At 43.8% G+C, this 20,866-nt stretch overlaps 1 protein-coding gene across 1 annotated transcript in view; it reads left to right on the forward strand.

Annotated features, from left to right (window-relative positions):
* Window positions 1-3,065: 3,065 nt before the first annotated feature.
* Window positions 3,066-20,866, forward strand: part of DOCK10 (dedicator of cytokinesis 10) — a 170,012-nt gene continuing 152,211 nt past the window's right edge. Inside the window, exon 1 of the mRNA XM_075716454.1 lies at window positions 3,066-3,200. Within this exon, the coding sequence (XP_075572569.1) occupies window positions 3,081-3,200 (120 nt within the window). The 5' untranslated portion in view covers window positions 3,066-3,080. The remainder of the gene's footprint in view (window positions 3,201-20,866) is intronic.

Raw genomic sequence — 20,866 nt, forward strand, 5'->3', positions numbered from 1 at the left:
GGTGCATCTTTTGTTTTACTATACGCCTGTGGGAAATGACTACTGGGGGCGATTCTTTGTTGCATTTGTGAGAAAGTGGAACTACTGTCTATTCAAGCTAACACACAGCTGTGAATGAAAATATCTTTCATGCTCTTGCTAAAAAAGGGACAAAACTCATATGGCCTTGCTACTTAATGCAACTGCAAATTGAAGATTTTGCTTCTGATTAGCAGTAGTATTGAAACAAAATTGCTCCAAACATTCCTGAATTTTGAGAAAAAGTGTTCCAGTTCCAAAGCTGGTTTTAAGTTGGAAACCCAGTCCAAACATTTACTGCCAGCCATTATATGCAGTGCTAAAATTGCTTTCCATCAGTTAGGCTACAATCATCCAACTCTTAGGGCCAGTCTTAAGTAATTGTAGGAATAGACTTCAAACTCTTGTTTTAAGAATGACTTGTTTCTATAACTCCAGATTTCCAGCCTAAGACTTACTGAAGATCCAAAGTTATGACTCTGCTGTTACTGCTATTTTACTAACACTAATTACATGTTTATCAAGCTAATAGTTTTTTAAGGGTGGAGAAGTAACAGGATATACCATATATACTTTTTTTTTTAGGAGTCATGCTAGAGCTACACTATGGGATACTCGAAATCAAATGGACAGACTCTTACAAAGTACAGTGGCCCTATGTAACAACTGACTGAAATCTGAAAACTAGAAAACTTCTGAAATACAGAGGAACTCTGACACAAACCAAAATAATTGATTTTGCATAATACTTATTTGGTAAACAACCATATGCATGTAAAATCCTGGCCACTTGTGCTTTGCACTATGCATGACAATTTCAGAGGCAGCAGACTTGGATGATCTTTGACAAAGCTCCTCGCCCAGACTATTGCTGAATGTTTACTTAAGAAGATGATAATAAAAAATGTGTTATATTTCATCCAACTGCCTTTTTTTGCTCATTATTTCAGTATTTGTGGATATTTCTTGCTTTCCTGCAGGCTTGAAAATGTTTGTGGTGCAGAAACAGCTGGCTCTTTTCTTTCTTGATGTCTACTAATAGATTTAAGCAGCCAACTGCTCACTGACAAGTATCTGCATATTCATTCAACCCCTAGCTTGCCCGTGTATAGTTGTGAAGAGAGAAGTAATGTGGAACACAGGCTACTATTGCCTGACCACAGAGCTGAGCACATCTGAGCAGGAGCACCAGTACTGTGCCCAAAGCCAGGGATGGCCGCAGGTTCCTGACCTGGATTATGGTGATTATTTTCTTAAAACCATTTTCCAGAATGTACATGCACATACTGAATGGAAGAAACCATTAATTTTCATTATTCTTTCTCACAGATGCAATGTGTGTTTTCTCTGCTGCCTGCAACAAACTGAAGTCAAATTTATCGTAAATTACATCTTTGTGTTGAGGCAGAATGCTTCCTTAGAGTCACTGAGGCTACTTGCTTTTTTTTTTTCTTTCTTTCTTTGCAACATCAGGCTGCTGTTTCCTATAATGAGCCTTATCTGAATTGTTTGCAAAGTGAATGGAGTCTCCTTTTTCCAACTCTCAGTGGCTTTTTGTATCAAATTTCTCAAGAGCAAGAAAACTTTTCCAGTCCAGTAGTACTTTCTTACTGAGCTTTAGCTTCAGACAAGTATCATCTCCAAGATACTACAAGGTAACACCTGCTGAATGGTAGAAATATCTAGACTAGCATCTTAAATTGTTTTAAGCCCATTCTGGGGCACTTAACACACTTCAGATAATTCACTTTACTGGGAAATGTTTCCCTTGCAGAGGAATACTTAAACTCTCTGCTATGATGTCCTGTTATCATTGCTGCCTTCAGTATCTTTGCTAAGTTTGGAGGAGAGAACTGGGAGCTATGCAGAGGCTGCAGTGAATTCATAGCACAGTGGTACCTACAGTGACTTACAGCCAGCTACCTTAAAACAGACGGTGTGCTCCTCGGTGAGGATGTAAGCCAGGAGTTCTTGCACCATTTAATTCACTAATACAACAGTCTAATTAAATGTTAACTGACTCTGTTGGGTCTTGCGCCTCAGCGCCTTTGCAGCTTGAAATGTTGCCCTCACACTTGTGCGGCTTCATTGCCTTGTCAGGGGTTACAGCTGAAGTTCCTCTGGTTTTCTTTCAATTTTGTCTTGCAGGGATTGCCATGCACTCACATGTGCGATCGCTCACGGTTACCACCTTTCCTGCGCCTGCCAGTGTAACTGAATTATGAAAATTCTGCATCACAGAGGAGAATTTAAGTATTCTCGTGCAAAGAAACTCAGACACGGCTCTCGCAGCAGTCCTATATTCTCCGCGTTACAGCTTGGTGTTAAAGCACAAAGCTGTATTCCTCCTAACAGAAGACACGATCGCTCTGCTTGGGGCCGGGGGGGAGCTGCGACCCTCGTGTAACTTCTGTGGGCTTAAGTGGCTAAACTGAACTGCGTGTCGGTGGAGTTTTCCATAGCGCAGGAGCAGGGATGCCACGCCAACTGGCAGAAGGACTGGAAGACATCCAGCCTCACCGGGTGCAGGGGCCGCCGCAGCCCTCGCCGCTTGGCAGATGCTTCCCACCGGCTCCGAGGACGGCGGGGCTGACCGGAGAGCGGGGCGCCGGGCTGGCCCGGTGAGCCGAGGCTCCCAGCCCGGCCAGCAGTTAGCGCCCGGCGCCGCTCCGCCCCAGCAGCCTTCCCGGACGGGCCCCCTTCGGTGACCGCACGCAGGCGAGGAGGGCTGCCCCCTGCACCCCGCTCCCCCAGCCCCCTCGGGGGGCCCCCACCGCCCCCTCGGCGCGCAGCCGCCTCCGAGCTGCCGGGGCGGCAGCGGGGCCGTCGCCGCGGCGCCGTCCCGGGGCCGGCGCTCGGCCGCGGCGCACATGGCGAGCGCAGGCGGCGGGGGCGCGACGCTCCCCCGGGGAGGGGCCGCGAACTCGCCGGCGGCGGGCGGCCCCCGCCCCGCACACCTCCCCCGCGCGGGGGGAGCGGGCGGGAACCCCCCAGTTCCGCTTCCTGACGGCGCCTCGGCCCGGGCGGGGAGCGGCGGCCGCAGCGCGGGGCTGCCGGCGCCCATGGCCGGCGAGCGGACGCGGCGCTTCACGCGGAGCCTGCTGCGGCCGGGGCAGGCGGCGGAGCTGCGGCACAGCGCGGCCACGGCCGCCGCCGCCGCCAGCGGGCGGCTCCAGCAGCGGGTGAGTGCGGCGGGGCAGCGCCGAGCGGGCCGGGGCGGGCGGCGGGCAGCGGCCCAGGTGCGAAGCGCGCTGGGGAGCCGCGGCGCGGCGCGCAGGGCGGGCGGGCGGGCGGCCCCGCGGGGACCGGCGCGGGGGGCGCGGCGCTGGGTGCCCCGGCCCGCACGGCCCCGCGCGGAGCAGCCCCCGGGCGAGCGCTGGCCGGCCCGGGCCGCTCGCCGGTACCGCCGCGCCTCTGTCCCTGCCTGCAGTGCTACAGGCGGCTGCCGGCGGCCCTCTCGCTTCTCGGGAGCGAGCCGGCCGCCGTCCTCCCGTGAGTTGCGCCGGTTTTCTTGTCGTTTGAATGAGCTCTGCGCGGGCAGATGAAGCGGAACGCGAAGACCTCGCTACCGGCGCCAAAATAAGCCTGGTGTGCTCTGGGGGGACGGGACCCGAGCGCTCCAGCTCTCCGCTTCGTGTCAGTCGCGTGATTTTTAGGGACTTCACAGCCCATCTGCTCGTGCATAACCATAACTACTGAGAGGCGTGTGCGCTCTTGGTGATTTCCAATGGAAACCCCATGAGGGGGGCCTGAAGCGCTGCAGAAACGCAGACCCTGGTCTTCCTGGTAGCGTTGGCTTCTCAAACGCGTTGCGTGAGGCTTCAATCCCCACGTGTCTCCATCAGTGGAATAGCATGGAAGGGCTGTGAGCTGTTACCGCGCCGCCTTAACGGTATTTTCTCTTCCCTTTACGTGGTTGTATGCAAGAAATTAGCTGATGGGCACGGGCGGCAAATTGTTAGGGTTTACGGAGAAATGGCCACTAGCCTTTTTGAATCGCTAGCCATTTATGAGTCATTTATTAGCCATTTTTATATTAAGATCCCTCTGGACTTAAAGCTATGTGGTATGAGAGATAAATGACTCCTTCTTAGATGATTAAGCATATCGTTTCTCTGAATCATGTAATTCAGATGATAAATATTTTCCTTTTCTAGTTTTTCAGGCAACACAGTTCATGAAGTAGACTAAAAAGCTGAAAGGGGGAAAGTTGTAAGTGAAATGTCATCACTCAAAGTTCACCCCGCGCCAGCACCTAAATGCAATGCACTCTCTCTCTGCATAAAATGGGAAATAATTCTGCAGCTGTGTTCCCATAAAGTTAGCGGGCCACTTCCCTCTTCTGAGGGGCCTTGCCCACTGGAAATGGAGAGCAGCGCTAAAACGGCCGCCCTGCTTGGAGGCAGCAGTTGGTTCATGCTTCCTAGCTATCTGTGCAGCAAATGCGAGCTGTTTTCTTTACCTCCCTAGATTTGCAGTGCTTTCGCAGTCAGCTTTGAAGGTCTTCATAAAGCATTTCCAAGCTTCTGACATGTGAAAGCTTGGTAGAAACTTACTTGTCTTTCCTGACTTCCCACAAAGGTTGTACGTGCTATCAGCCCTTGTCAAATCCTGAAGTGCCTCTACAGCTGCACCGCTGGCAGATTTGCACGGTCCTGCCCTCCGGGCACACAGAGATTAGAATTTGGCCTATTGTCAAACAGGATACGCTGCGCTGATGAAGTTTTGATGTAAACTTTCTAGGAACCATCATGGTTGGTTTGGGTTCTGCCCAGACGCTGTGCTGAGTAGCTGGCCCCTAAGAGAGTGTATTTAAGTCCATATACCAGCTAAACCATTGGATTGTCTAATTGCATCTTCAGGTATTATAAATGAAGTTCTATTAGAAGCACCTTTTACTCTGCTGTGTCTCTGCTACAAGAATGAAAAAAAAAGAAATCCAGAAAATGAGATTGATGAGGCAAATCTGAATTTAATGGTCTGGCTCCCTTGAGAAGAGCGGCTTTTTAAGGTGTTGCGAACAGATCATACACTGCTAACTTACGAATATAGTATTTAGTCACTGCTTGTGCGTTTGAGTTACATTTTATTCAATGTATCTTTAAAACATCAAGGCTTCAGTTGTGGGGCAGCAAAAATCGTCTACCGTTTCTGTGAGTCTGACTTCCTGTTGACTGATGAAACGTACTGGTGCTGGATTTCATCAGGGCTTTTGATTTGGTATCTGAGGCAAATGCAGTCAGCTCTCTAAAGATGGTCTTTTAAAGATATTGAAGTTAAGATTTGAAGACGCCAGGCCAGATTCTGGTTTCATTTATACTGCTCAGTGGGAGCACTTAGGGACTTCCAGATGTTACATTTTATTCAGCAGCAGGCACAATGGTTCTGAAGTCTGGGTTGCTTGCTGTGTTGAATATGTATGGCTCTGGGAAACTTGATGAAGTTGCCATCTTTTTACCATACTTTTTTGGGTTGCCAGTAATGTTGCCCGTGAAAGGCAAATTTTTATAAAATACCTTAGCTGAGGACTGGTGCTGAGGCACAAAGCTGTTATGTACAGGGGTAAATCTTTTCTAGCTACATCAACTAAGAATGAGCAGGATTAACCATTGTATCTTGGCTAACGGGCAGAAGATCCCTTGGCAGCTGTAACCGGGGTTGCTGGTTGCCCGTGGCCAGGCTTGGGGCTGCCACGAGGAGCTGCGATGTTCTGTGCTGGGCAGCGATTGTTGCCTCTGGATCCATAACGCAGGGTGCCGGGGCCGACAGGCCCGTTGAGGTGTGTTTTCCAGGGGAGGTCCTCTGGCCCGTGTGCTGTGCACACAGGGGACGCTGGGGTGGCGCAGCCACTGCTGTAAGGCTGTTGCGTTGCTATTGTAGAAAAGTCCCGCAGGACCTGAAATTTCTGGCTGAACTCGTACTGACTTTTTTGTACCAGAAGTGAATATTCTTGCAAGAAGAGAAAAATCTGGCGTATTCAGTGAGGTGTGCTGGTTCTCATCGCATCTTGCTCTGGATGTTTCGGCACCTCACATTGCAGTTATACTAAATCTGCCTTGTGTTGGAGCATCCTGAAAGTTGGCACAGCTGCTGTCAAGAGTCTGCAGTTAACGTGCTGCTAGAAAGTAGGTAAAGTGTGAAGGTGTGAAATGTGAAGAGTTAAGTGTAAAGGTGTAAAGAATTAAGCCTTCTGGTACTGCTTTTTTGTATGTCCTGTATTGAATTGCAGCTGGGCCTCTGTCAGCAGGATTTGTAACAGCACCTGCGGTAGGGGTCGTTCATGTCTTAGCAATTTGGTAAGAGCCTAGGGATCAAACACCTGTTTGACATTAACTGTCTTAGAGAAAAGTGGAGTGTTGTGTCTTTTAGCTCTTTACTGTCTTCAAATACATTGCTTTTTCTTTTGTATATTTTACCTTTCCTTTTGCTCTTATTTACTCATTTAACATGGGAAAAACCAGTTGCTAGGATTCAGCACAAAAATCTGTTCGTAGAAAGAAAAAAGTGTCAGTGTAATCAGGGGAAAGGGGATGGCAGAAGTAAGGATGTTTATCGTTTGGTGTTGTATAAGAGAGGAACTTCTGTAGTGCCCTGAAAGAAAGTGGAAATGGAGGCTGAGGGTGGAATATATGTTTATGTCTTGTTGGCAGGGGGTAGTAGCTGCAGTGTTTTGGCACAAGTAACACATTCTACATTAATTACCCAGGTCTTCAGCAGGTGGAGGGAGTGGTACTATCAGGTGTTAATGGTGTGTGGCAGTATTTCAGGTTGTTTCCACAAGTGCCTAGTTAAGCTTTCATGTAGAAAAGGCAATTCACCAAACTAGTCGGTGAAATAGATCAGCATCATCTAGAAGGTAAATAATTTATTGTATTTTGAAACTTTGTTGTGAAATTCTTTCTCTCTTCTAATAGAGAAGGCTTGTTTGAAAGTCGCTTTATGAATGTTTGCTGCCACTGCCTAGGAAAGGTGAATAGCTGTGCACAAGAAAGGGAAATTAATATGTCTGTTGCTTCGTTTGTGTCTGTAACTGCAGCAATATTTCACTGGAAGGTTTAAAATAGGAATGGGCCAGTCAGTGCTCCTAGAAGTCAGCTTGTTAGCTGCTTAGCTAATATTAAACTTTACGTTATGCTATTATTTCCAGATCTCAATTAATTTGGCAAAGTACTGCTGGCTGCAGTACTCATCCTTTACATAAAGTATTGTGACACTGTTTTTATAAAAGAGCCACGGGGGGTCTTGCTCCTCATCTCTCTTCCATACTTAAACAAGTTAACAGCAGTCTGGAATTGGGCTGTTGCTCCACGTGTCTTTTTTTTGGCAGAGGTTTCTTTCCATCACACTGCAGCCAAGCACAGAGAGTTGTGGTGTCCAATGACTTCGTGCTGGCTGTCTCTCTCGAGTGGAAGGCTGGATTACCTGGCTTTCTCTTCCCCCCAAAATGGCTTTCTCTCCTTGTTACTTTACCTGGGGCTGCTGTAATTCCTCCCTGAAAGAATAGATTCCATCTGTGTCCAATGTGTATTTTATGTGGTATCTTCTTTACAAATAATAATGTCTCTGTTTGTATTGTAGTTGTATATTTCTAGTTTTGGGTAGGTAATGTTGGTGGGGTCTTTTTGTGGCTCCAGTGGTGTTTTGTAGTCTCTCAAGAAGAGTAATGTATATTGTTTACAGCCTCACAGAGAGCACCCGCTGCCTTGGTACCCTGGATAATAGTAACAGAGCTTTGACTGTGCTTCTGCTGTAGGGTTGTGTTGTATGGCCTTTGCTCGTTACGTGGCCGTGCTTGAATTGGACTTCCATGTTGAGAATCAAGCCAGTGGATGAAATGACACTGAAAGCTTCATCTCTTTGGAAGGTACAGTGTTAACTGAGCTATTCCAAAGACAGAAACTGGACTGTGAAAGGCTCTTCTTTTCTGAGGATATTCTGATATCTACTGTTTGTCCAGGGTGAACCAAAGTAAGGCATTTATACAGACAGTGAACATACCATGGTGCTGTATAAAAAACAGACTCTGTGTGGTTGTACATACATGTATATGCACAGTCTTCACAGGCCAGCTACTAGATTTTTTTCTGTTTCCCTGCAGACTTCTTAGTGTATTGGCTCTTTCTTATTTTTATGTTTCCTTTGGTTAAGGCCGAGGTGATAGCCTGGTGAAGTAATCTTAAAAGCACGTGCGTAGAGTGAAAGCCTCATCCCATTTTGGTGGTTGTGGAGAGAGAGAGTTTATTCATGGCACAGGCATAAGGGAACATTATCTTCAGTCTAGAGCTGGTGAAGGTTCTGCGTTTGCAAGCCTTTGCATTTGAGATAAGTTACGGCTTGCTCAGGGCGGACAGCTTGTCAGGCACATTTAGGATATTAGCAACCTTCTGTGAATGCAGTGCAATATTGAATTATTAAACAACTTGTTTATATTTGTGTTTTACCTGTGAACCTTGTTCATGAATCTGTATTCCAAAATTTATCTTTAATTAATATCCTGTGCAACATCCCTTACCTAGTCAAAGACAAGACCCACATTATTTGCAAGTAGTCTCCTTTCTCAGGAGTTTTTTTTTTTGTTTTGAAGTGTCTTGAGGAGTAATTTTGTGGCTTTCTTCAGTTGGGGTATCCCAAGGACACTTGCAGTATGTGGCCCTGACAAGGATCTGATCGTTTTCAGCTGGCTGCTGGAGCCCAGATGTAAGGGCAAACCAAGCAAAGGGCACAGGCAAGAATGCACCGCTTGCACATTCTCCAGCTGCTAGGCTCCCTCCTCTGCAGGCAGACAACAGGGCCAAAGTCTTCTCTTGAGCAATTCTAGGAACTTCATTTGAGACTGGCACCAGGGATTAAATTGATGCAGAAATGAGGAAAAGGAGATAAAGGAAGAGAGCCTCAGAGAGGGTGGAGACAGAGAAAGAAAGAAAGGAAATGGTTTAGAAAGAAGTTAAAAGCATTGGAGAAAATGGGGGAAAAGAGAAAAGACTTTGTGGGGAAAGAGAGGCTGAAGAAGACGATAAAACGAAGGAAAGAAATGAAGAGAGCTGCAAGAAAGATTTGTCAGGTTGGTGAATAACTCTTCCAAATAAGCCCTTAATATGCAACCCCAGGCAGTTATTTAGTAGGTAGGGAGACTTAAGCACTCGGATTTAAATGCAGAGTTTTTACTGTTGTCTTGAATCTGTCATTTGACTAACGCTTTGTTTTAAATTCATGGGAAGTGAGTCAGCTTGAGTAACTCATAATGCTCTCAGTTTATAGAAGCCACATTAACTTTTTTTCTGCTTGCTTACAAGGTTAAATAAGGGGTCTGGGGAGGGAGAGAATGAACAGCAGTAGGAAAGAGAAGGATAATCTGGAAAATTAAGCCTTGTGTTGGCTTTGGAGGAGGACGGTTATGCAGAGAGAAGGTTTACTATTGTTGTGGTTTATAACAGGCAGTTTTCCAGTGTGTACGTCACTTCCAGAAGTCAAAACATGTTTGTACCTTTCCTAGCACAAGGTCAAAAGGCTGTGAAATAGTGACACACATGTGATTATTACACAAATAACAAACACTTACTTGCAGTGTGTGAAACGTTTCCAGTTTAGGATTGCCTGCATTTCACAGAACTCAACAATAATTTTCTGAAGCTAGCTTAAATTTGCTGTCTGTTTCACACAAACTGTGTATTCTTATATTAGCAAATGCCAACTTTATCCCTGTTTTTGTTGATAAGAAAAACAAACCACCAGGAGCTAACCGTCTGCCCAAGATCATGCAATAAAACTATAGTAAGAGTGTCAGAACAATTGTCTCCGAGTTCACCCCATCATGGGCTATCCTGCCCCATATGGCTGAATAATTTGCCTGGCTGTTAAGAGTGTTTCATAGTCTGCCCCACTATTCTCATGGCTGACATGGGCAATATTTTCCCTCTCCTGTAAAATGTGAGAAAACTGAGAGCTGCCCGCCCTTTCTGTGCTTGCTTAGTGTAAACGCCTTCTGCTCACGTTGTCCCTTTCTGGGCAGAACAGCAACAGGCTCCAAATAGCAGTGTAATAAGAGGGCACCAAGCTGCATTGGTGCTAAATGGTAATGTGTGTCAGTGAAGTGTTCCAGAGCTGTTCTCTTACAGGAGAAACTCAGGAGGTTTTTTTCTTCTTTTTATTTCCCACCCGTCCCCTCTCCTTTGTTTTTTAGATTGGGCTCACAATGCAGTAGTCTATTATTTTTTCCCCTCCATGTCAATGATACATAATTACCACCTAAACACATTGCTTAAATATATTTTTAGTACATGACTTGTCACCTCTGGTACCATTTTTTTTTTCCCCATGGTACACACAGGTAAGAGGTCAATTTTGCTTTTTTGTTCTTAAATTTTACACAGTGCTTTACAAATACAGGGAGAGAGTTCCCTCGGAGCACTGGGGACGGTGCTGCCCAGCCTCTCCTCCCCAACTTGTACTCTGGAGTTAACATCCAGCCTCTTTGCTTGGGTACTGTAATGCTACTTTTCAGCTGGAACCCAAATACTACATGTTTTGGAACACAATGTAATGTTTTGAGATGACCTAATGTAGATGTGCTTTAAGCTTGTATAAAATACAGCAGATGAGGAAATCTGGATGCATTTGTGACACGTGCAGGTTCATACTGTGCAGACAGCAGTGCAAACTGTAGCTACCGTCATTGGGATCCCAAGCAAATATAGGGAAATGGAGATGCATGCCTCCCCCAAACAGGAGTCTTCTGCTGCCTCTGTGAAGCAATGGTCTATTTCTGCAGACCAAAAAAAAAAAAAAAAAAAAAAAAGCTAAAAAAGTACGCTATTACATTTAAATTACTCATTCATTCATTCTTAATTAACAATTAGCTTACTACTAGATTTTCTTCCCACTATTGCTGTTGTGCGGTTGGTATTATATGCATTGTACAGAAATTTAGTAAGCTGTCAACATTGTAGTGGTTTTCTTAATTCTGAGTGTGGGTCTCCACTTCTGACTTCATGTTGTGTGGAGGAAGTACAAGGCTATTCTATCATTGAGTCTGAAATGGGCTTTTCAGCTTTGAGAGTAATGTTGGCTGACTTAGAGCAAACATGATTCTAGGTTACTTTGACATGTTGACCTAAATTAAATGATGTAGATATAATGAAATTTAATGAATGCAATGGAGTTGGATATGGGGGGGGGGGGGAAGCTTCCTTTTTTAAGTGTTACTATTTGTCAACAAGAGTAGTACAGAAATGTTCTCTCTGAAACTGGAATAACTAGATATGTTTAGCATAGCAAAAAGAAAAAAAATCTTTGTTTATTATCTTTGGTTTTGGTTAAGCACAGTGGATTTTAATTTTTAAACTGTCATTATTTGTAAATGAATTGTTTGCCTATGTATGTTTTCTGCTAGATGTATCTGCTTTTGCAACTGTGAGTAGGCTGAGGTATGTCAGCTGATTTTGAGGAGTGTACTTCTAATTTATAGGTAAGAATGAAATTCTGGACTTACAAGTGTCTCATAACACATGCCTCTGGTCTTCTGAGGACTAAGTTAAAGGCTCATGATGTGGGGAGCACAGTGGGTCTGCAGAGACAAGACCTAGAAACATCTTTTGCCCAAGAGGTGTCTGGAACACCTCAACTATGGGTTAAATGTGTCTGTGTTTTGATCCAAGTTGTTCAGTGATCTTTGTTCTAGATCGGGTTTTTTTTTCTTGTTTTGTGGGGAAAGGTTGGCATGGTTTGAAGAAAATATACTTCTAACATGTGAGAAGCTTCTCCTGTGATTTGAATTTTTTGCGAGGCTCTGGGACAATTTTGAGGGGTGGATTTCTTAGTGGATTTCAGATCCTGCCCTCCCAACTCAAATTCCTCCGACTTCCAAAAAAATTATTCATTAAAATTCAAACCAGAGTTTTGTATTTTGCGTGAGTTAGAGGAATCCTTTAAGAGCTGCAGGTGGTTACCGGCAGTTTTCCTGCAATACCTTCACCAATTTCTTGTGTGTCTTCTTGATATTAGGATTAATTCCTCTTCCTTTCTCTTTCCTGGTCCATTTTCTACATTTGTTCTGTGACTAGAACTAATGCAATACAGGACCAGTACAAAGCTTATCACTTGAGAGCTCTGAAGTGGAGCCTGGTTGGGATTAATGTGTCCCTGCGTGCCTGTGGTGCTGGGTGCAAGCCCTGCTTTTCTTGCACCTCCCTGTTTCTTGCTCTGGTCCCCCGCCCTCCTGCCCATCAGCTCTTTCCATGCTGTTCCCTTTCTGCCCCAGACCCTCCCTCTGTTCTCTCTTATGTCTAGTTTATGTTGGATTTTTAGACAGATCCTCTCTACTGTGTGGGTGGTTTGAAACTCCCCAAAAAAAAAAAGTTTCATGCCTCTGTTTTAAATGCAACCTCCCTTACTTTCTCTCGGCTTTGATACAGGCATGATGCATGTCTGTTCCTGGGGCATTAGAGTTAGCGTCCTTGGGGGATGCTGGACTTATTTCATCATTGGCATCTGTGATGGCATTGTTTGGTGTTAAATGTGTTCATAGAGTGTCTATACTGCTTTGATACTTCTGCAAATACTTACTGGGGAGTGGGGTGGGGGAAGAAATTTGGGACCTTCTACTCCCTTGCGGGGTGTCTGGGCACGAGCAAGTGTCTTCATCCTGACCCTTGCAGGCTCCTGGCTTCTCATTGCAGGTGTGCTCAGTGCTGCTGCAGTTGGGAGGTGGGGGAAATGAGCACATTGGGGTCCTCTGGTTCGCAGATGATGTGTCCCCTAAGGCGCATGACAGAACAAGTATTCTGGGAGAAGGGACATGAGGAGAGGCAGGGGAGGACTGCTGTGGTATCTTCTGGCCACAGTGGTGTGTAACGGAGCCTTAGTGGCTTCTAACCCTGAAACTGCTTTTTCCATCCCTTTCTTTTGCTGTGAGATACTTGTTGCTGCTTCCTCCTTATCCTCTCTCCAAGCACCCTGCCTTCTTGCCCTTTTAGCTCTGTGCAAGCTCTGGCAGCCGTGGCGGAGAGTCCAAGCCAAAAAGTCAGCAGAACAGAGAAAGGAAAGGCTCCTTATCCCTAAATACTGCATAAAATGTATGTACAGTTTGAGGGAGGGAAGGAGGCCAGTCCTCCACATCCCCCTTCTCTCCCCTTTGGAAGCAAATACGGCACTCCTTTCCAAGCTATGAGTAGGCACAGGAGAAAGTATTCAGAGCTCATTGAGTCTTTTACAGTGAAAGTGATGGGCTGAAGTCAGCCTGGGGGATTATTGGTTGGACCATGCTGGTTTAGATAATAAGTCATCTCTGGAGTCTGTCCCATGAAAGAGCTTTCTCCATTGCTGTGGAAGTACCATGGCACATGCCAGGCTTGATGTCTTTTGTTAGGAATGCCTCCATTGCATTTCACAGGCCATAAATTAACTTGTGGTATTTGTAGCAATATCAGTCTCTCTTTGAAGATAGAAGTGTACAGACTTTTCCTGGCTTCTTTTTTCTTTTTTGTTAGTTAGAAGAGCCTCAAAAGTGGTCTCGAGTCTCAAAAATGGTTCAGGGGCCAAAACTTACCGTAGAATCGTTTAGGTTGGAAAAGACCTTTAAGATCATCCAGTCCAACCATTAACCTAACATTACCAAGTCCACACTAAACCAATTAAGGGTAGACTAGTCTAAACCATGTCCTGAAGTGCCACGTTTACCCATTTTTTGAACACTTCCAGGGATGGTGACTGCACCACCTCTCTGGGCAGCCTGTTCCAATGCTTGACTACCCTTTCCGTGAAGAAATTTTTCCTAATATCCAATCTAAACCTCCCCTGGCGCAGCTTGAGCCCATTTCCTCTTGTCCTAGAGGAACAAGGCCATCCTCGGGATGGAACTGTTTCATGGCTTTGAACTTTTAAGCTATGCTGAACAAAATAAAGGAAAGTGCATGGTAGAGAACAACTGTGCATTGATGGGGAGAGTCTTTGGGAAAACAAGTCCTGGGTCACACCTCTGATTCTGCATGCAGAGAGAAAGGGAGTGATGAGTAAGTATTAAAAGCAGTAATGAGCAGACTTTGATATTTATTCCAGAATATCATGTGGTCTGTATCTTTTGTATTCACATATTTGCAATGCATACTAAAATATGTGCTGAGCTATCATGTCTCCATTGTCAGTATACAGGCACACTTTTTTTCCTTCCATTCATGTGTAGCAGGTGGACTTCCAGCAGTGGATAAAGAGCAATTACAGTAACAATGCAGAAGTGAAATATCATAACAGAGCTCTCATCTCAAAGCAAGTTACTAAAAAGCATCTGCCTATTCCAATGCTCACCTCTCACTTTAAACATCAGTTGCCTTTTACATGAGTAACAGTTGTTTTTCTTCGAGCTGTGTGATTGTACGGTGCTTCTTTTCTGCTGACACCCTTTCATTAAACAGCTAAAATTGCAAACACTGGCAGAAACTAAGTCATAGAACATTAAGTAGAGCTGAATGATACTGGTCTCTTCAGTGCTGCATGAATTTACCCTCCTGGCTTCCCCAGAATCAATGAGAACTGTTTTGGAGGTTAGTTAGGAGAACTTACCAAACAGAAATTCAGGAGATATGTGAGCAGAAATTTAGCTTATCCTCTTTCCTGGTCAAATAACAACCTGTAGTTTACTAGCAATGTTACGAAATCCCTAATATACACAAAAAAAGTTGCAGTCTAGGTAGGTGATAACTTTTCTTCAGGTGTCTTTCAGAAACCTCCTGCTCCTTCTTTTTATATTTCAAATACGTACCCAAGCATTCATGTTTCTGTAGACTGTGGGAAAGAATTGGAGCTCATGAAACACAGCAAACCAAAGTGGTTTAAGTCTGCTCATTTTGGAAATGGAAGAAGATGGGATGATTTTTTTTATGTAGGAATGCTAGCTCCAGCTTGCTGTGGATGTTGGCAATAAAATACTTTTTGCCTTCTATGTATCCTTTCTCCAAAAAGAGTAAGGGGATAACTGTTTGCAGACAGGGGTCGGGTGGAAGTTATAGGTTACTTGTGTTGCAATAAGCAGGATGAGCAGTAGTACAGCAGGACACAATAACCGACATGCCTTGGTGTGAGGTTTATGTCCTTTTTTTTCTTTTTAAAGTTGTTCTTGCAATGAGGACCCTTCAAATTTACAAGGCATAGCTTGTATGTTGCACTTATATTAGCTTATTCTCAATTCTTCATTCTTATATCTACCCACTCTCTGTTTTGCTGCCCTCGCCCCTTCCAGTCTGCAGTCCTTGTTGCTTTTTGTGTCTTTCTCCCACTTGTCTCTGAGGCTCCATTAATGCCCCTCTGTGTGCAGGGAACAGTATGTCAGTTGTCTGTCAGGCACCCTATCTTTGCTTGCCATCCATGCCATCTTAAAACCCACTTCTTCTAGGAATTCTCCTTGCCAGTTCTTCAAACTGATAATCTCTCCACTCCTTCTCTTCACTGAACAGCTATCCTGTGGTGCTCTGTCTAGCCACGCCTCTCCCCCCATACTGTCAATGTAAAGTCTTTGGGTTTGGTAATAAGCCTCTCTCCTAGCTTTAGTGTAAAGTTTTACATTAAGCAAATGGTTTTGTAGAAATAATTGCCATATGAATGACTGTTCATTAGATAAAATATAATTCAAATAAGAGGTAGTGACTCTTCTTGAAAGAACCTCCTCTCAGCTATGCCTGTTTCCTGAAAGAATTTCTGTATCAGTGGCTCCCTGTTCAGTACAGGGTGCAACAGTGAAATATCTTGATGTGTGTATGTGTCAATAGATTTATATTTTTTTTAAATAGACTTAAGTAAATAGGTAGCTGCCAGGGCTAACCTCTGTTTCCTTGGAATAATGTGGCATGGCTGGGGTTTTGGGGGTTTTAAGCAGAGATACTTGGCATTTAAATTCCATGCTGATGGATATTAAGATGTGCTAGAACGAGCTGTAAGGACCACTATGCTTGGTTTTGGTGCCCCGACACTTCTGGGTTTCTGTTTCCTATCGCTGTTTCCCAGCGTGTTTTTCAGAAGAGCCCAACTCCTAATCCTAAAGGATCTGGCAGGGATTCAGATTTGAAAATGTGAGTTTATTTTGGGGCAGTCTGTGTGTGATAAAGAATGGGAGTCAGCAAATGACTCGCTGGAGTTTGAAAAGCTGAGGCATAAGACCTGTATGCTGCAGCAGTGAGGGGTTGCTGCTTTACGTGGTGGCTCACCCGTGGCTCCAAATGATGTGGTAACTGGGAAGAGCAAGTGCTTAGCACTGGAGAATATGTAGCCAGACGTCACGGCCTCCGCAGAGGAGCGCACCGGTGCCGTTCAGAGAGACGGAAGGTGATGCTCACAGGCATCGCTCCTCGTGCGCTGGCAGAACAGCCGTGTACCGCGCTGCCAGCTCGGGGTCTAACGTGGGATCCATCTCCAGTTTGCATTGCCCGGGTAAGCCTCAGTTGTGTTACTGGTGCAGAGGGGGAGTTGAGCACGCTTGAAGAGCGGTGGTAAGAGGAAGATTGCTGTCAAGGAAAAGCAGCAAAGTGGACCTTGTCATTTTGCCCCCCAAAACCAGCTGCCGTTTTACAAAAGGCCACCTATCGACTGACTGTTGACAGTTGAAAGGACAAAACTTTTAAAAAGAAGAAGTCCTTATGTGTGTGGTTATTAATGGTGTAAAATATGAGAATTACAGGAATTAAAACTAAAGAAATAAAGAAATCTGAATCTTCCCCCTCACGTGTTTCCTTCCCCTTTTTTTCTCCTCTCTCCCCCTCCTCCCTCCCTCTTTATTTGCATGGAGGCTTGCATCAGTGGAACTAGATATATTTTCATGTAATGCTACAGTATTTAGATGATACTAAATGGGAATATTTAGGTACAAGAAGATAATCTTTTTCCTTGTCTTTTAATTGTGGCTGTTAAGGGTGAGCTTTCGGATCACTGAAGTCTGGAGCTGCCTGGAAATCTGCCTATTTGTGTTTCTGTTGCTGTTACTTGGGTGTGTGAGTGAGGCTATGTGTGTTACGTGTCTCTTCCGAAGAGAGGAAAACATCCCAGGATTTGTCACAAAATTTTTGTTTGTGTTTTTGTTTTAAGTCCAGTTAAATGCTAGACTTCAATTTCACAACTTAGTGTACTGGCACAACTGTGCCTCAAGGGGAATCATACCGAGATGGGTGCCCTCAGTACCAAAAGCCTATCACATTAGTACACCATTCTCCTCTAATTCTTGTTTATGAAGATTTTTTCCCTTTCTTGAAGAAAAAAGCATGGAAATAACGGGCAGCTTACAATTTCGTTCAGTTAAGCGCTGTTAGCATTTACAGGGCAAAAAAGATAAGGCAAAATGACAGTGGCCTGATTCTTTTTGCCTGTGTCAGAGGTCCAGGTGTTCCCCGTAGCCAGTATGCCAAACTGGTCTAGCTATCATTAGCTAACAAGGACTTTTAAAAGATATTTTTCTCTGTCTTAAGGGTATGAAAATAAATGAAAATTAAACCATGACTAAGGAATAATACTTTCTCATTGCTATTATCATGGGCTCAGCTTAGGAGATTCTTTAGTTTTTTTTTTTCATGTCTGTCTGTAAGATAACAGTAGTGAAAACTAGTGAAGTGCAAGTGCTGATGGTACAGCCGCTTTTAGACAGTTTGGCAGGAAACACTATTTCCTGTTCTGTTTGATGTTCTGTTGACTTTCTCATAAATATTAACCCATCTGGGGCTTCAACATTTGTTGCTACAGTGGGATGAATAATGTCAATAACAGTCAAATTTAAATATCTTTGTTGCTTTAAATAGCTTGAGTGGATTCTGGTGAAAAAATTTTAAAAATCCTATTAATTCTTTTGGTTGTAGTGGAACGTCTTCAGATTTCTATCTGCATAGTCAAGTTGGAAAGCAGGATTAGATTTACCTTTAAAGTGTGGGCTCATACTGGTGTGGTTTGATCTTCTGGATCAGGTTAGAGCTTCCAGAAGACCTGTGTCAGAGGCAGATGCTGGGTTCCTCAGCACTCCTAAGTCAAATAATAATTCTAGTGCTATTTGATGATGTGCTTCCCAGATCATCAGATAAATCTACACGTGGAGTAGAATGATGGATCCAACTTCTCCATTATTTTCTTGAGATTAGTTGTTCCCTTGTCTCTTGAAACCCCAAACAAGCGCTATCCACAGGCCAGGGGTAGCAGCAATACCAAGAGAGAGGCAAATCTCCCTTAACCTTTCACCGTGCCTGTTTCTCTTGGCTGACAGTCGTGTGAATGTTGGTTCAGCAGGATGCCTTTACTTAGTTAGGGTAGTACCTCCCATGAGAGTGTAGCAGTCTTTTATGGCTGGCGTTGAAGCTTGTGTTTTTTCCAAATCAGATGCTGATATGTGAGATTTGAAAGCCAGAGGGTGCTGCTTCACACAGTGGTGAGATCTGCTGATAAGCTTGTGCTGGGTGGAGGACGTGTTCCCTAGGTGTCTCAGTTGAAATGCTGTGGCTTCCATTTCCTGGTGCTTAGGTTTGCCACCAACAATCTGCCCTGGCTTGCTCCTCAATAAATTGCCAACCTGATCTTTTGTGAAGAGTAGTCGTGTTGAATTTAGCATTACTACATCAAGAGTAAGACACTAATACTGAGAGTAATTGTAACCGACTCCACCCCTATGCCTGACAGTGTGTGTTTAGTTGTGTGTATATACCTTTATTTAGATGTAACTGTTCCTAATTTGCTCAGCTGCTTGATAAAGCATAAATGACAGCAAGGTGAGAGCTCTTCTGTTGGCTGCAACTCTGTGTTACCATGAAATCATTGTAATACTACATATAAAGTGATAAACGATTGTTAACTTCTGGCTTGGATCTAATTAGAGCACTAATTATATGTTGGAGTAAATTTCAGCAGAAATAAACAGTTGCTATCTCTGTATATTAATTTCTACCAGAATTTTAAGAGAAGGTTGAGAATATTTTTCCTTGGTATGAAAAAGGAGCTATGTATAGAGGAAATCTGTATGTATTGTAATATATTCACTTGGATATTGCATTCTAATGAAAGCTTTGGCAGCATAGACAACCAGAGCGTTTACTTCCTTAAAAAAAACAACAATAAAGCAATCTTTACCATTAAAGTTCCAGCATGTAGTCTGTAACATTTAAATTATTTACTTACGCATTTGCACTTTTGCAGCTGGAGTTACTTAAGAACATAAGCCTGTTGAATGCCCAGCTGCCAGCAGAAGAATGAAGGGGTGGTCCAGGAAGTGGTCATCTATTTAAAAATCTAATTGCATGTTCAGCACAATTAGAGAACTGATTGCTTCCCTGAAATAAACCAATACATTTGTAAGTGTAAAAAATTACTGTTTCTTGAAAAGCACTCTCTGACTGCTTTGTTCTTTGTTTCCTACTTGGGGGGAGAAGTCCTGGAAGACTAAATGAGGTCAGTGTTTGGGTACTACCTAAAATTATTAGGATCCCCTGGAAGTTAATTTGAGATGCATCATAGTAAAAATAGAGAATGACATCACTAGATCAAGTTTTTCTTAGTAATGCTCTTGAAATGGTTCTACAACAACAGGATTTTTTTAATAAATATCAGTTAATTAAAAAAATACCAACGTGGTTAAGACTTCAATAATAAAAACAAATTACTTGCAACCAGACATTTTTGGTCAGTGAGAATGAAAACTCTTTGCACATATGTGTATTTAGATCATAGTTTCTACTCATATTTTAATCTCTTTTGGAGTTCAGTATTAATCTTTCAAAACACACATGTTACTAATCAAAATATTATTATTCTAAAAATTTTTGCCTGAAATACCGACCAGAAGACATATGTTTTTAGAGGCTCTGTTACAGCTTAACAAATAGAGACCAAACAACTTATAGTTGGGCTGGTTTTGCTAATTTTGTATTTAGTTGAATAAAGAGCCTTGTGGATGTGAATGTTAATTGATACCAGCAATGCAGGTTCATTAGTTTGGGGTTTTGTATGATTTTATTCTCTTCTAGAGTTCAACGAAAAGAAAGGGAGTGAAACCCTGACAATAGACATGAGATGAAAAACATATGTTGCACAGAAAAGCTGTCCAGGGGACAGAACATCACGATGTCGCTCATTCGATGCTAAAATAGCTGTTACTCAGTTTGATGTTGTGAGCACATTCTTGTGCTGTGAAAAAAGCAAAACAAGATAACTTCTAAAAAGTGCAGGATGCATTTTGTTTTTTCCTTTCCATGGTGGTAAGGGCAAAACTGTGGTTTTTCAGACTCTTCCTTAGGTGGGGCATGAGGGGTAGCAGAGGAGCTGTGTATGAGTTTCTTCTGAAAGGGCTGTGGTATCCTGCTGAGGGCTGGTGGTCTGAGGTACCAGGTGTTTTTTTGCATGCTGTTGTACGGGTGGTCTCACAGTTGCGTTATGCAGCTTGGACTTTCTGGCTGCTGTAAAAGGAGGGGGGATATGAGCCTCCCTTAAGTTCTAGACCTGCTAACAACTCCCCATTATAATCAAAGGATAACTTCTGTTGTATATAGCTGGTGCGACATACCCACAGATTCCTTTTCTGTGAAATGACTTGTCTTGTGGAGACTGATGTTTATGCCAGTAGGATTCTGTGTAGGTGGATTGCTGTGTACAAATTCATGATTTGCCGCATGTGCTTTAACCCTAGAAGTGTCATGGTTAGGACATATATGACGTGATCAAAAAGGAAAAGGCTGCTTGGTTTGCTCCTCCTGGAATCATCAGGTTTGGGTTGTTTGGGGGGTTTTCTGAGCAGCATTTAAAAAACAAAAAAAAAACCCCAAGACCCTTCCTTAATATTTACAGCCTGAAAAACTTCTAGAGTCCCTGTTCTTCATTTTGGGAAAAACTGCCATTGGATTCT

The sequence above is a fragment of the Pelecanus crispus genome, chromosome 9 (assembly GCF_030463565.1).
Source record: "Pelecanus crispus isolate bPelCri1 chromosome 9, bPelCri1.pri, whole genome shotgun sequence".
NCBI lineage: Eukaryota > Metazoa > Chordata > Aves > Pelecaniformes > Pelecanidae > Pelecanus > Pelecanus crispus.